The sequence below is a fragment of the Hippichthys cyanospilos genome, chromosome 11, assembly GCF_059441005.1.
Source record: "Hippichthys cyanospilos isolate Australia breed blue-spotted pipefish chromosome 11, RoL_Hcya_1.0, whole genome shotgun sequence".
Classification (NCBI taxonomy): Eukaryota; Metazoa; Chordata; class Actinopteri; order Syngnathiformes; family Syngnathidae; genus Hippichthys; species Hippichthys cyanospilos.
The window spans coordinates 5,418,332-5,433,757 of NC_142379.1; the positions used below are offsets into that span (position 1 = coordinate 5,418,332).

General features: G+C 37.7%; 1 protein-coding gene across 2 annotated transcripts in view; it reads right to left on the reverse strand.

Annotated features, from left to right (window-relative positions):
- Window positions 1-15,022, reverse strand: part of ift80 (intraflagellar transport 80 homolog (Chlamydomonas)) — a 45,028-nt gene extending 30,006 nt beyond the window's left edge. The window contains exons 1-8 of one of the 2 annotated variants that reach the window (XM_088428326.1): window positions 14,792-15,022; window positions 14,559-14,636; window positions 14,194-14,412; window positions 10,930-11,040; window positions 10,101-10,169; window positions 7,085-7,194; window positions 5,611-5,700; window positions 5,387-5,524 (exon numbers count right to left, since the gene is read on the reverse strand). In XM_088428326.1, the coding sequence (XP_088284452.1) occupies window positions 5,387-5,524; window positions 5,611-5,700; window positions 7,085-7,194; window positions 10,101-10,169; window positions 10,930-11,040; window positions 14,194-14,412; window positions 14,559-14,598 (777 nt within the window). In that variant the 5' untranslated portion in view covers window positions 14,599-14,636; window positions 14,792-15,022. Of the gene's footprint in view, window positions 1-5,386; window positions 5,525-5,610; window positions 5,701-7,084; window positions 7,195-10,100; window positions 10,170-10,929; window positions 11,041-14,193; window positions 14,413-14,558; window positions 14,637-14,714 lie in introns of both variants that reach the window. The other variant, XM_088428327.1, reaches the window with a different exon arrangement.
- Between the last annotated feature and the right edge of the window lie 404 nt (window positions 15,023-15,426).

Genomic DNA, 15,426 nt, shown 5'->3' on the forward strand with positions numbered 1-15,426 from the left:
CCCCGATCTTGTAAAAAAGGGACAGTGGACGCCTTTGTACGGTGTCTTGTTAAAGCTCCCGTGAAGAGAAATAAACTCCACATGCACAAAACCTCAACAAAATCCTATTCGAAGCCAATGAATATACAACAACAATCGTACGTTTAATGATAATATATATTTTTCCTGATGAAACAAAACCTGCTGGGCGCCTTGCGTGCACTTTTACCTCAAGGTAAACTTTCGCTCTGGATGTGTATTCATCCCTCGCCCTGCTACTCCGATGGGGTAGTAACAAGGGGGAGTGAGGAGAGCCGAGCCGAACGTTTAGGGTAAGAGAAAAGTGAAGCCGGACAGGAGGTGAAGGGGTTAAAATGTGCAGCGCCAAACCTGCTGAGCCAGCAGTCGTAGTTAAAGTGCAAGGTTTCATTGTATCAGATACAGAATGAAACTCCTTCCCATTAGTCATGCTTGTAAGTGAAAAACAAAAAAACAGGTTTCACGGCTGCTTAACCCTTACCGAACCTGTTGAAATTCACTTTCACAAGTTATTATCAACGTTTGCTTTATTTTAAAACTGGAATACTCAGTGACATTTTGTCTCCCACGGAAAAAAACAAAACAAAACAAACACTAAGGCATAACGGTGCTTTTTAAACCATGTACTGTACCCCTTAAGCAGTGCAAAGCATTTTTGGGGGTTATAAAAAAAAACATGCCAACTTTAGACCCTTTCAAATTTAATTTGTGTTGGTCCTCAAAAAATAATCTACCTAAAGAACAAATCTGTTATAAAAAAATAACTTTTTTCCACCAAAAAAAAAACAAAACATCAATATAAAGTGTCAGATTTGTTCTCAAAATAATTATAAATAAATATTGGTCTATGAAATAATATTAAAAATAAAGTGACTTGGGATTACAGTAGAGGTCTGTTGGCAAAAATAGATCATTAACTAAAATTATGAATAAATATTTGTCCCCCCCCCCCCCCCCAAAATAATCAACAAAGTGTCACAGAGAAATAATAATAAATACATTTTTGCCCATAGAAAAATATTCAACTTAAAGTGTGCTCTTTTTGGATCATAGTAAAGATGTGTTAACAAAAATAAATAATTAACTTGACAGGTAATGAGACGTGGCACATGACAAGTTGGGTCCAACCATTCTCGTAGGGGGGACAATCTGAGTTTTTACAAAAGTGAAATTGAATAATCTACAGAACATAAAACTTGTTTTATGAAGTTATATTTTCCTGAAATAATTTATTGCTTCAATAATTTTTTTTTTGCATGTTTTGTTTGTTTTCTTTAAAATCTTGAGTATACCCTGAAGTTCCTTGAAGTACTGTACCCCCATTTGAGAACCACTGGTCTACAGCAACAGTCCAACAACCAGGGTTCTTTCTATACGTGCCCAGGTTTAAAACTCAAGATTTCAAAAACCTTTCCAAATTCTCCTGATCTAGATTTGCGTAAAGCACTCAGAAACCGGAGATTTACATCATCACTCTACTCTTATTACCTGCCAAAGACGTCCGTGACATTAATGAAACAGAAATTCTTTCTGATTTGACAGACTTTGGCAACACCACTGCCCTCTAGTGGCTTGGCATGCTTGTAAATGAAAAAAACGCATTGACGTCCTAGTACAATTGCATGCAAACATCACTAAAAATTTAAGCACTGTATTGAACAACCTAATGAGTTTTAAAGAGTAATTGAAAACAAATGATCAATTTGCACTGCACACCCTTTCACTAACACGAATCTATGAAAACCAGCAGCGCTCGAGACGAACCACAAGTCATTAGCTTCCAGCTAACTTTGGACTTGTCTGCTAGCTTACACTGTGACACATTATGTCTTAGGCGCAAATGGCTAAAGTGGCGTGTTGTCAATTGTGGACCAAGTATAGTCACATGGATTTAAACTTTTATGAAAAGGAGCTTCGATCTGGTTTGTGTCATGCTGTTAGCTGTTTAGCTAACTTCGTCGGCTAGCTTCCACGGCAATGCTACGTCATCTGAGCCATTGGTGGGTGTTTTTTTAATTTCTTTTTTAAATTTCCGGAACACCAAACAGTCCGCCCGGAACAGGGTCGCGTTTACACATTTGCACACAAAATACAGCATTTGGACATGTACAGAACACAATCTTTAGTGTGTGTGTTTAAACTCACACCAAGATGGAGAGACCTACTTTTTTTTTTTTCCCTTAATTCACACTTTTTTTTCTTCAGCAAGCCTCCCACGCCACGCTACAGTACACACTGTCTCGGAGGAGCTTTAGGGAGGAGAAGGCAAGCGTGCCCTTCCTCCGGTTCAAGCGGGGCAGAGACATAATCCTTCCTCCTCGTCCTCGTCTTCATCCTCAAACTGCCTGGAGCAAGGCGCGCCAAAGTCAAGCAAGTGGCGCTGCCGTTTGAAAATTGGGACCGATCAACCACATAAACAAAGCCATAATAAGGGGGTTAGGTGACTTGGATCGTTGCAAAAAATAACGACATAAATTGTATTCAGTGTTGCCCGTTTATAGTTTTAATCGTACGCTCTTTTTATATTTTGGTCTAGACCAAAGAAAATTGATACAAGCTGGCCTCATTTGAATGATTTCATCAGATCACTGCAATAATCTGGAAGTTTTTCCACAACCTACTGTAACCCCCCCCCCCCCCTTTCAAAAGACCAAAAGTAACATTAAAATCATAAGAGACTTCCCCAGACTCTTTCAGATATTTATGTTCTATAAGTGATATTATCATAACCTCTCCATAACATCTTACCCTTCTTGAGAATATATATGCATTGGCTCAGATGTTCTCTAGCCTTTTTTTGGCAGTGGGGGGAAAGTTAACATTTGATCCTAGTTAAGTCCAAATGGAGCCTGAAATACATTGTGATCAGCACACCAGAACACAGGTCGTTCTGTTTGTTTTCATTACAGCACGCCCGATGCAGCAAACTGTCTTGACATTGACATGAAAACTGAAAGACGTCCAGCATGTCCCGCGAGGGCGTTGGCGCACGCCACGCCGTTTCAGGCCAAATGCTCAAGGAAAATAAAACAATTAGCATTTGTTTTGCTTTTCATTTCCCCTGTTACTTCATCTCCAGTTACCATGAGCACCAGGTAATGAGAACATATGGCATACAGCCTCTGTAGAGAGGAACAATGCACATGAGAGCAACGAGACCTCAATGCAACACAATGCAAACCGCAGCACATTGAGAGAACTGACAATGTGGCACACACCATGAGCACTTTAGGGCAAAATACTTATGCTGGTGACCAACAAGAATGCTATTTTGGTACAACAGAAGAGAATTGATGGGGGATACACAATGGAATACTGTATTATACTGTACATGCTAGAAATAGAGTGAGATTGTTAGAATTTAGTTGAATTTTTCTCAATATTTACAACAATTATTCAGTGTATATTGGGCAGCTGGGATGAGCTCAATTAGTATTTGCGATGGCAGCTGATACAAGTATTGCCTACTCTCTTGAAGCAGTTTTACAATCCTGACCAAGACATTACAAATTAAAAGTAAATCACTGTTAATTTTATGAAACTAAAAAAATATCATGTCCTTGAATAGGTAGACCTTTCTTTAAAATGATCTGTCACAATCTGAAAAGTACTGAGTGGTATCAGTAGTTGGTATCAGTATCAGTGACTAGACAAGAGTCGAGTACTTGTATTGGTCGGGAAAGAAAGAAAGAGAAAGTGGTCTCAAACATCCCATCTTACCACAATGGCGATGATTATGTATTGTTTTTCATCGAATAAGAAATCTAAAGTACTTATTTTATTGTGTGTTATTTTTGTACTAGTGGTATCAGTATTTAGTATTGTGGACTACAAGAGAGTTTAGTACAGTTCTCGTACTGTTATCAGAGAGAAAAAATGTGGTTTCGAATATCGATACTTTGTGCTTAGGAGTTTATTCTGTATTCTTTTTTTTACCCAATTGCCCATTTTCTTATGCTTATACTTAAAATGATTGAGCAGTGAAAATATACACAATAAAAGCCTCCAATGGCTGGAATATATCCCATCAGATAATTGTGGGGCATTTCCACGCGGTGACAACGAGCCGCTCTCAAACGGCCATGCCAGCCCAACGCACCAAACCACATAGTAGCTTTCAGGTCAAATTAAAAAATATCACTCCCTCTTGGCGTTTACGCCTTTCTAGCCGTGATGAGCACATACCCACGGCAGACAACGAGGCACTCTAAATTTACCACGCCCCCGGACTCCAGCATACTGTAGTTGTCAGTCTTTGCAGAATTATAGTATCTCCAAACGTGTCCATTTAGAAACTACCGTATTGTAAGTACCATTAGGAGCACCTTCAATGAATGCCCAATTTTAAAACGTTTTTATACATGTGGCGCACTGCCTTATAAGGCGCATAGAACAGAAGCTACAGTCGTGGCTGGGGTTGCGTTATGCGTGGGTTACGAATCAAAAGTTTAAAAAATATATAATTATGATTCCATTATATATCAAATTTCTGCATTTATTTTATAAAATTGTGTTTTGTTTTACAAAAGCTTGAGTTTTTTGCCCCTGGTCCCCATATAAATTGCTTCAAAATTGGAGCATGTATAATCATGAAAATTTCAAACAACGCGTCTCTTGGCGAAATTTTAATTCTAAAATGTACATTTATTACGGAAAAGCAGAGGTAAAAATTGAAGAAAGTACATGGCGTTTATAGAAGGCTTTTAGGTGCGCCTTAAAGTGCAGAAAATACAGTAATTTCTGAATTCAATTTACAAGATCTTTAAGCCCCCCCCCCCCCAAAAAAAAATAGCATATTACTTTTTTATAAGTCTAGGATACTTGGAAACATAATTTAAAAAATATTTTCATAATAATCAAAATAATAATAATAATATAAACATGCCAGGGAAGTGAAAATGATCACAAACACCTAGAATACATAGTAATCAGTGGAAACTATAGTAACACACATATTATGAACATATTTCTGCAGTACGAGATGGTTAATTCACGAGAAATTTTACAACGCAACCTACCTTGTTGACAGTCAGCCCAGCACTGGCTTCTTGTGTATGGAAAAGTTGCTAAATGCCACTAGAATCTGCAATGAACCACTGGGATGCCATTTCATCTTATTGCTACCTTTCCTATACCCACTGCCATTTTTTTTAAAAAAGCTGAGGGATGCATTGTCACAACGGGAGTGAAAGGGTTAAATATTTTTTGTGACATGTGTCATGTTTCTGCCATAAGTTAAAACTTCTCCTTCCTTTAAAAAAGATACCTTTTTAATGTGGGACTGCACCATTGTGAGGTCAACAGTCACCCAAGGTGGTAATTAAATCATTTTCTGAATGACAGAGGGTTATAAAAGACGTGTTCTTACCCCAGTTTTGTCACAAAGTCGCAGCGTGTTGAAGGAGCCCACGGCAAACACTTCTCCATCTGGAGCCCAGGACAAGGAGGTGACAGGGTAGTCATGTGACTGCGAGAAGTAAAGCAGGCGCCCGAAGCTGTCCCACACCTGTTGAAGGAAACAAGAGGGATTTTTAAGGTAGATCAAACCCCAAAAAAAAGAGAAGCCCCCAGTAAGCCCCAAACACTGCTCACCTTATATTTACAGTCCTCTCCTCCTGACAGTATGAGGTCATTGACTGAGTTCCAATCCACTTTCAGAATGACCCCGTCGTGCGCCTTCCACTAGAGAGAGACAGAGATCACAACTCAGTAATACTGTCATCACCCTGCGTGTTAAAAATAGAAACAAAGGAATGTTTGAAATACCGTATGCAGTACATGAGTTTGCTTTTTTTAAAGCTGCGTAGCAGTGAGCAGGTATTGACATTATCATGCAGTTTAGATGGGATGTTTCTTTCCTGGCTACACACTGTATATCTTCCATACTTTCCCAAAAGGCCCAAAGGAGGAAGCACCATTGATATTCATGGACGTCTATGTTATTTGTGACTGCTTGAGGTTGTGGAAATCATGCTGGATGTGATGGTGGTCCTTTCCACTGAACTATGGGTTACACCCTTTCATTAGGTGGCTAGTATATGAAACGTTTTACAGAGGTGGCGTCCAAATCAACCCCAATTTGACCTGACTCATGTAACATTACACTTGTACTACAACTGTGAAACCAGAGCTGTGGCACTGAAAAAGTGGTGGAACGTATCCACCAATATCCCTCCTTAAAATACAGCAATGCATTTAAAGGTTTATTTGATTCGCCTTTTGAAGAGTGTGGGATAGGACAGTGATTCTCAAATGGGGGTACGCAAAGTCACTCCGACAGGTTGGTGAGATTTTAAGACATTTATAAAGTAGCATTCATGCCGAAAAAACACACACATACAAAAAAATTTAAATGATTACTAAATGAAGTAAATATGTTTGGAAAATATAGTCTGGATTCATATAAAAAAAAATTAATGGGCTATTCAATTTCACCCAAAAAAATAAATGTTAAACCCTAAGTGTCATTTGCCACCTAGCATCACCTGTTGATCCCTTGAAAACTTTATTTAAAAGTGTCTCTTTTTGAGAACAGATCTATGATACGATCACAAATGAGAACATGTTTTTGTTTATTTTTTTATGTGCATACTTTTTTATTTATATTAAGTGAATTATTTACTTTTCTTTTTAACTTTTTTTTAAATAGTTCAAAGAGAGACCAAGACTCAAATTGAGTCACTTGGATCAATATATCCGACATTGTCACTCTGGTTGAAGTCTTAAAGGGTATTTGGCTGAGAAAGGGAGATACATCATTGAAATAAAAGTTGAGAACCACTTGTTCAGAGCCGTAGTTTAACTTCAAATTGTCCTGATCCTCTTAGTTCATCCTCCCAACATCAAATATTATTACCATTCTGTACCCTTAAGCAATTTATCTGTGTTTGTTTAAAATAAAAGCAAACATCATTTTTAATAACAGAAAAAAATGACAAGAGTAACTGATTCCAAAAAGGTTTTAATTTCAATTTCAAAAATATGTACAAAATCCCTAAAGTGAATTTACAGAATACCAGAGTCCTTTTTGATTTTGACAGACTTATTATTATTTCAAATAGTGTACCTGTATGACTTTAGCACTCGGTTGCAGAGGTTTGATGACCAGGTGTCGACCTGATGTGTAGAGGATCCTCTCGGAGTCCGGGCCCCAGGCCACAGAATACACAGGAGAGCCTGTAAGAACCACAGAAAATGACTCTTTTTGCAGATTTTCCGATCCAAGACAAACAGACGGACGTCACTGAGCGAATGCACATGAATTTACAGTGTGTATACTGTGTACATTTGTTCTCCTGTATTTGTCCAGGAAAAATTTATCTTCGGGTCACAACGGTGATGAGCACAGCGCTTAGAAGTTATCACGTTCCCTCAGGGTTCTCTTCATCATTCAGCACATGTAGAAGGCACAGCAGCTGTGCAAAGCTGCCTAACCTCTGCAGAATAAACGCGAGTGCGCGTGCCTGTTTACGAGCCGGGGTTGTGGATACGCACGTGTTGGAGTGCGGCCTGACATTTAACCTTGCTCCAGGTGCGTGTGGTTTCTCACAAATGCAACGCGGTCACATGATGTAAACCTGACAAAAGGGAATAAGAGGGCCTGAGACAAGCGCCTTAACCTTGCTTGTTTTAAATGTAGTTTAAGAGCAAACACAGTGATGTACCACAACTTGCTCAGGGGACATGTGTGCGTGTGTGTGTACTTTTGGGGCTCTGCTGTGCAGTAACACCTGCAGTGATCTAAGAGCCATGTGGGCAGAGGCACATCTCTGCAACAGTGCTTCTCTATCCAGGTGTGTAACACATCTGTGGTTCTGTTCAGCATCCCGCAACCAGCAGATCATGCTTCAAACAACCCCTTAAAAAAAAAAAAAAAGTGGGGGGTATTCCTACATACAAGCTGGATCTGAATTTGTCATTTCCCCTTGCCAGATGTTTCCACAATGCCCACTATTCAACAGGAGTGTGCCATCAATTTTCCAAAAAGGCCTCGTATTATTAATAATAAATAAGCCCAAAAGCCCAATTGATCAGTTAACAAGTGAGCCAAGCGTAATAAAAACTGGATGGAGATAAGTTTCCTTCATCAGTCGTCTCTTGGCGAGGCTTTTAATAAATATTAAACATTATGAGGCATCAGTGAACACAGGAGTGGAGGAGTGGCTCACCATCTGATCATGAGTTGGAAAATACATTCAAAAAAACTATTAAGCAAAAACAAATCTTATGAGACGTTAGCGCAGTTAGCGTTAACTACGCACGTGTGACATGACCACAGAAGAGGAAATGGAGGCTATTACAGCACAGGAAGGAGTTTCACTTGTCTCTTCTTTGGCTTCTTTATACAATATAGCTTAAGTTACAATAACAAAAAAATTGAACAGACATTAGCCTTGGTGATTTGATAAAAAGACCGAAAACAACTTCACAGAAAAGAAAAGAACATGCCTGTGAGTTTTACTGTATCGTCCTCTATATGTTGCAGTGCTGTGCTCAAAAAGTCTATTTATACTGCAACAAGGATGTTATTTGCAAGCCAATCCATGGGGTTTGCATTACGCGTTAGCATTAAGCTAGCACTTGCAGTCCACAACATGGATGCTATTTACTCGTCCTTCTATGGTATTTTGCTTTTTGTGTTTGTATGAAGTGGTTGCAGACTTTGGCAAGTGTTGCTGTGTAATACTCGTTGTGTCAGGGTGAAATGAATCATTTGAGTGCCTTGGTTCAAAATCCTCAAGAAACTGTCTTTTGTTTGTTTAGCCTCGGGTACACATCTAGTGTAAATTGTCAGGAAATAGTCAAGCTAACCACAACAACAATTGTTCATGACAATGACACACTGCCAACGTGGCCAACTTCAAAATAAACCTTACCTTCCAAAATAACATTGATATCGATGCCTGGGTACAATTTTATTTTGAAGTAAAGCCTGATAGAGTGTCAGGACATAATGGCTGACGACTCATTATTTCTGATGTCAACAATACTACAGTGTCTTAAAATCGAGTTCAATCGCTTCGTATGGAGGTTTAAAAAAAAAAAAAAAAGCTTAATTACGCTTACATTGTATAATGCGGTGCCTGTTGCCAGCAATTAGCGGCAACTCCAATGATCGCGGCTAGCAGCGCTAGCAACCGCAAGTAGTACTAGATGCTGACAGGTTTAGCTGGCAACACCCATAGCCAAATATAGGCTAGCGAGAGCTGTCGATGATCTTCAAAGGCAGTTTAAAATAAGTAAATGACAACTGACATTGTTGCCGTTCCCACAGGATCAATTTTTAACAAGCAAGGCCAACTCAAAAGTGCTATTTTAGCCAGCAAAAAAATAAAAAATGAAAATCGCTACTGTTTTGTTGCTATCACTTCATTTCATCAATTAAATGAGGAAATAGTCATCTAAAATCTCACTAATGTTTTAGAATAAAAGCGCCTGCTGCTTTGCAGTTTAACTTTAAGTTAATAAAAACGAATTGATTATCTAAAAATGAAAAATGATTGACCCTTTTTGGAAGACTGCTGTTTGCCAAACTATACACCACATGCTCAGGTAAGATTGATTAGTACAATATACAAAAGGCGATGTTGTATCGTGATTTTTAATGAGTATAAATACAGAATACTTCAATCATTTCCTATACATTAGATTAAAGCTTTTTCTAGGTCAAGAATTGTGGAGCTCATTTTATTGTTTTTTTTTTTTTTGCTGGTGAATGAAAAAAAATGTTCATTAGCATCCCATAAGCGAGGTTGTTCAAACTTTAAGTAACACTGTACAGCCTGAAAGGCTTACTGCATATACACATAAGAGCATAGTCAAGGCATGCAAATCAAGGGCTAACCATTTCCTTCCTGATTGCCTTTTAGAATTATCTGTTAGAGTTAAAAAGCTGACTCCAAACACTGCTTTGAAACTCAAAAGAAGTGAGTCAAAAGCAGGCTGCTGTGCAAGAAGCTGCAAACAAATAGCTTGCTGTCATAATATAATTATTGTTTTTAAAATGGTCACGGTTATTTTGCTTTCAAGCAAAGGGATATTTTATTTATTTGATCATGTAAAATCTTCATTCTTTATCTTACCTTGGTTTGCTAGAGTTGAACGCAGCATGCCACTTTTGGACCAGTTTTTGATCTGCCCATCTTCACCAGCTAAATGGATGTAAATTAGAAAAACAGAAACTCCATAACTGGACATTCTTCAGATTTGACCACCACCATAACATTACACCAGATCGATTGAATATACAGTTTTAACCCTTGTGTCGATATGTTACAAATTATGTGGATTCCTTTGATTGGGATAAAAAAGACTAAGGAGCGGAAATTTCCAGCAGATGAAAAAAAAAAAACATGTAAAATTTCAAAATGCAACAATTCTAACATTTCTATGTGATTGGAGATAGACACGTGAATTCGTTTTTTTGTACAAATATAATCATTGTCCAAATGTTGAACCCTATAAAACCATTGAAATAATTTTTAAGATGCATTTTAAGAGGATTTATTACATTGATTTTGTTCCGATTTTTGCACCATTGCGGTGAGCGGCGGTCAAACTATGTCAGCAAACAGAATTTTTTTGTTGACTTGTGTTTCACCTCAAGACAGTAGGTGGTGGTAGAGACCAGTTAATGGCTATGTCTTAAAGTGTCATCGCTTCACAGGCTACAAAGACAGACCATACCAGTTTTCAATATTTTGTGGGTGTTAACAAATCTAACCTACGTATGTATGGATAGAACTGATGCAAAAGAACAATTTGAGTGGTTGAAGGAAAAAAATATTTGTAAATAACTCATTATTACGGCTTTAAAAGCATTTACAAAATTAGGAAAAATGTGTATAGTTTGCAAAGGGTGTGCTAAGGGGTCAATGGAAGTTAGTTGTGAACCCCGGTAATCTGTTTCACCTGTGATGAGAGCAGTACCGTCATGGTTCCACCTGCCTGCGAGAACAGCTCCTTTATGAGCCTCGACACTTTTCTCAATGCGCCCCGTCTTAGATACAAGGTGGAACTTCCCTGCAGAGACAAGGGGAAAGGATTATGTTGAGGTTGGCTGTGCACATTTTCTCCACAAAATAAAGTTCATGAAGAAACTAAATGAGATTCAGGTAATTAAATCTGTTTTTTTGTCTATTCCATAAGCAGCAGTTATAATGGTCAAATAAAAATATAAGCATGGAAGACTGTATTTTGTTGAGGCGAGTCGATTGAGCTGGTTGAACGAAGGATTTTTTTGTTGTAACAGTTAACATTAACAGTGGCGTCAGATTGAAAATAATCCCATTACTACGCTCTTCAAGATTCGAACAAAAGTGGCATTGTACTACTCATTTAAAAAAAAAAAGATATTATGGAATGCAGACCGTTTTGTTGCGATTTTATTCATCTTGGAGTTGAATTTTTGCTTTTGCAGAATTTTCTTTCTGCTTTAAAATACAGAAAGACTTTGCCATAAAATTTATTCTTAACCATTTTCAGCAGTAAAAGTTGGTAAATGTTCTCTGGTCAAAAATATTAAATAGCCGATTGTGGCCCCACAACATAACATCGTATCCTTCAATTTGTACAGTAAAATTTGTTGATAAACTCATTCTGCAGACCGGTCATTCAAATCAAATCTTCATTTTGAGAAGGAATGATTAAGTGAGCAATGCAAATAGGTTGTGCTAAGAATTGACCTGGCGGTTACTGTTTTATACACAACATAAAATCACATAAAAAAAAAAATAATAATAATAATCAAATACATGCACGTGCATCATACAGTATATTACGCATGTAGATGTTAACTATAACACCCATTCAACTACTAGTAACACTGATATAGTGTGAAAAAATAAAGGAATTTTTAACCACATATTCACTGTTCTGTTTCTTTTTTTTTTTTTTTTTTTTACTTTTTACAGTTGAAAATAGCTGAATATGTAAAGTATCCCAATAAAATTACTATCATCAAGACTGGGCAGCAAAACTTTGCCAAAGAATTGAGGATAAGTGAGCATTTTAGATTTTTCGATATGATATGACTGGATAAAATACCTTGAAAATAAATGTGACGCTGTAACAAGGACAGAGAGGGAAACAAATTGAAAGCTGCAAGAGCGAATAAAAGCGCAGTTTTCATGACTCGTTGGTTTGCCAGAGAAAATTGCTGCCTCAGTTTGGGGGGTGTGCTTATGCAACCCTACACTGTTATTAGTATTCTGACCACATGTTGCCTGACATAATAGTACATCCACATTCTGTGTGTTTGTTTCTAATGCAGCCTGAAGACAGGCTGCGCTTGTTCAATCATTTTACAGTATGGGTCAACACAGAATGAGCACGGAAAGCAGAGTAAAAACAACCACAATTAACACGTTTTCCTCACAGTACAAGCGTTCTGGGTTTGATTTTGACTCGGGCCCTCCAATGGAGTTGGGTTTCCTCCAGGTCTTATGTCCAATGATATTCCAAAATCCTGCTTCATAGGTATAGGAAGACTAAATGTATCCAAAAGTGTGAATTTTAGTGCAAATGGTTGTTAATGTGTAAGGTATTTTGCTTTAATCATGCACATATTTAATTATTTTCAGAGGCGTTGTAATTGGTGTCTATTTTGTGAAGTGGATGGTATGACATTATGGGCTCTATTTTGGTGATCGTGAGAAGGTCTGGAGATCGGCGAGGCGCAGATGTAGACGGGGTGGGGCCTACCCGAGATTTGGCAATTTGGTAGACAGGCGCAGCTTGGCTCAGTTAGACACTGGCTCCCATTATGCAATCAGAGCGGCCCATTACTATCTTTTTAAATGTGTTGCACCTGACTCATACGGAAATACAAGTGCATGTTAGACGGAGGGCAAAGGTAAACCTAGCGGAGCTCCGTCCATGAAGAGCGAGGGGCAAGATTATCTCCTGTCCTCACATATAAACATTTCTGAAACTTTCACAAATAAGCCAGTGCAATAATGCTTAATAAAAAGTGTCTTACTCTAATTTTGTCAAATCAGTGGATATATATCAATATACACACTTCTTTTAAGAGTAAATGATGAGAAAATAAACAAGATATAAATATGTGTTTTGTTATATTAACACTGTTTCTATTTCTTTTCCACAATAACATAGCTTGATTTATAGTTTTTGAAATATGTAAAGAATGCTTAGAATTTTCTGTACTATAAATTCAATTATACCATGACAGTTCCTAATTTATATTTATTAAAATAATAAAATACAATGCAAAGAATATTCTTGTTATGTAAATAACACGTTCTGTATTTTTTTTGCAGACAAGTTTGAAATGTATATTTCTGAATTAAATAAAAATAAAATATGAGGATTGCTTTATTTTTTTTTATTTAGATTTTGTTTATTTTTAAATCAATAAAAATGTGTTGTTAAAAATAAATACACTAAAAATAAACCAAAGTAAATTTATTATTTGTATATTTATTATATATTGATTCATTTCTACAACAGGTTTAAAATATATATTTATTAATGAAATAAAAAATATAATACATGTTTCATTCAATCATTTTACTTTTACAGTTAATTTAGTTCTACAGTGATTCGGAAGGATTGTGGGCTCGGGTGATGCCGATATACAATATGATAAGTGCGGTCGAAACAGTTAGCCTGCACCTTTTCTTGCGCCTGCACAAAATTGAAGATGTGCTGGTATTTAGACTGAGCGCACGTGCGCCAGTCTACCAATTTAGAGCCCTATGTGTTTACTTGCAGTACCAATTTGGGTTCTTAGCTATAAAAGTTGATTTAGATGATGTGATACAATTATGCAACTATGCAGTTAAAGGCTGTATTCATGCATTATAATCAGGGATCCAGAATTCACAAACAAAAATGAGTGGAAAAACACTTGAGGCAAACCGGAAAACAGCTTCTAAAAATGTTTACCAGTTATTGACAAGCCGTGTAAATGAAATGAGTGAGCTAATCTATGAAAAGAAAACATGTTGTCTAACATGTTTCCCTTACAGTTCTGAGGCTTGGGGTTTGAATCTCAGCTCTGGCCTTCCTTTGCAGCATTTTGAATAAATGTCCCCTGTAAAATGTACCCCTCCTGTAATTCAGGCCGTTATTATGGAATCAAGCAAATCAGTGAACCTCATGGCTAACACTATACAGTGCAAGGAAAATGACTAGAAAACAAAAAACACTTGCCATCAGTGCTGGTTAGCACAAAAATCTCAGCCGGCATCTGCCTCTTGCCGCCAATCGTCTTGGGAAACCAGTGCAGGTCAATAGGGTAGAAGTCCTCTGGCAATTTAACCACCAGACTGGTCTCGCTGGTCAGAAGATTCCATTTTAGGATCTGGTGGTCTTCACTGCAGGAGTACAACTCATCGGCTGTGGTCCAGCCAATGCAGCTCACTAATTCTCTATGTGAGCTATTTTTAAGGAAAATTGACAGACTAAAAGAGCATATAGAGAATCAAGAACAGTCCTATCAATTTTACAAATTCTATCAGCTCAATCTTGATGCATATGAAGCAGTATAAATGCAAATCACAAACAGAAAAAAAGGATATGTTTGGGTTCTTTCAGCAGCGACGTTTTTAATCGCATTGTCGACGTTTGTGTCGTTATTCCCTGCGAAACTAAACCTTGAAGAAGATATGTAGGGAAACCATGTTACACTTAGCACATGATTATCAGTTTAGCGTAAAAAATGTATACAGTACGGAAAATGGGTGATGTTGTCGCTGCGGTGCACTGGCGATGTTGACAGTGGACGACACCGGCGTGGTTGCTACGTTACCTTGACTCTGTTGCGAATATGCAATCGTTTTGTGATGCTAACGTTAGCACGAGCTTCCGTTTAAAATGTCCATCGTTCTGCCGTTAAAAAAAAAATCAACGCGGGGCAGCAGTCAAGCCCCGACTCACACGTAGTCCTGACAAAATTAAGTTGTGCAGTCAAGACGACGAGCTGGTGACTTAGTTTGCTATCGCAGATCCCCACTGGTAACCATTAATCTGGGTCACAGCTTCACGGGTTGATATCTCGCGAGAGTTCACAATCACTTCCTTGACAACGGATATTTCGAAATCGTAAAACATACTGTGCTATTTTTCTAAAATATAAGCATTGAGAATATAATTTTAAACGAAAATACTCTTTCGATAATAAAATATAAACATATAAGGTGGAGACATGACTGCTGCAGACTTGTTTGTTTGAAGCAACCAAGCGAACGTTTGAAAAAAAAAAACAAAGAAAGAACGTTTTTAGTGAAACAATAAAACATGGAAAATGGATGTCCGTGTAAAGTTGTGGGTTTAAAATGTGGCAGCGTTTCGAGCTTTCTGCACGAATGCTTTTGGTTTGCGGAAGGAGCGCAAGGGAGAGTTGGCTTCGTCCCCTTTTTTGAATTTTTTTTCCTTTGCCCTTTG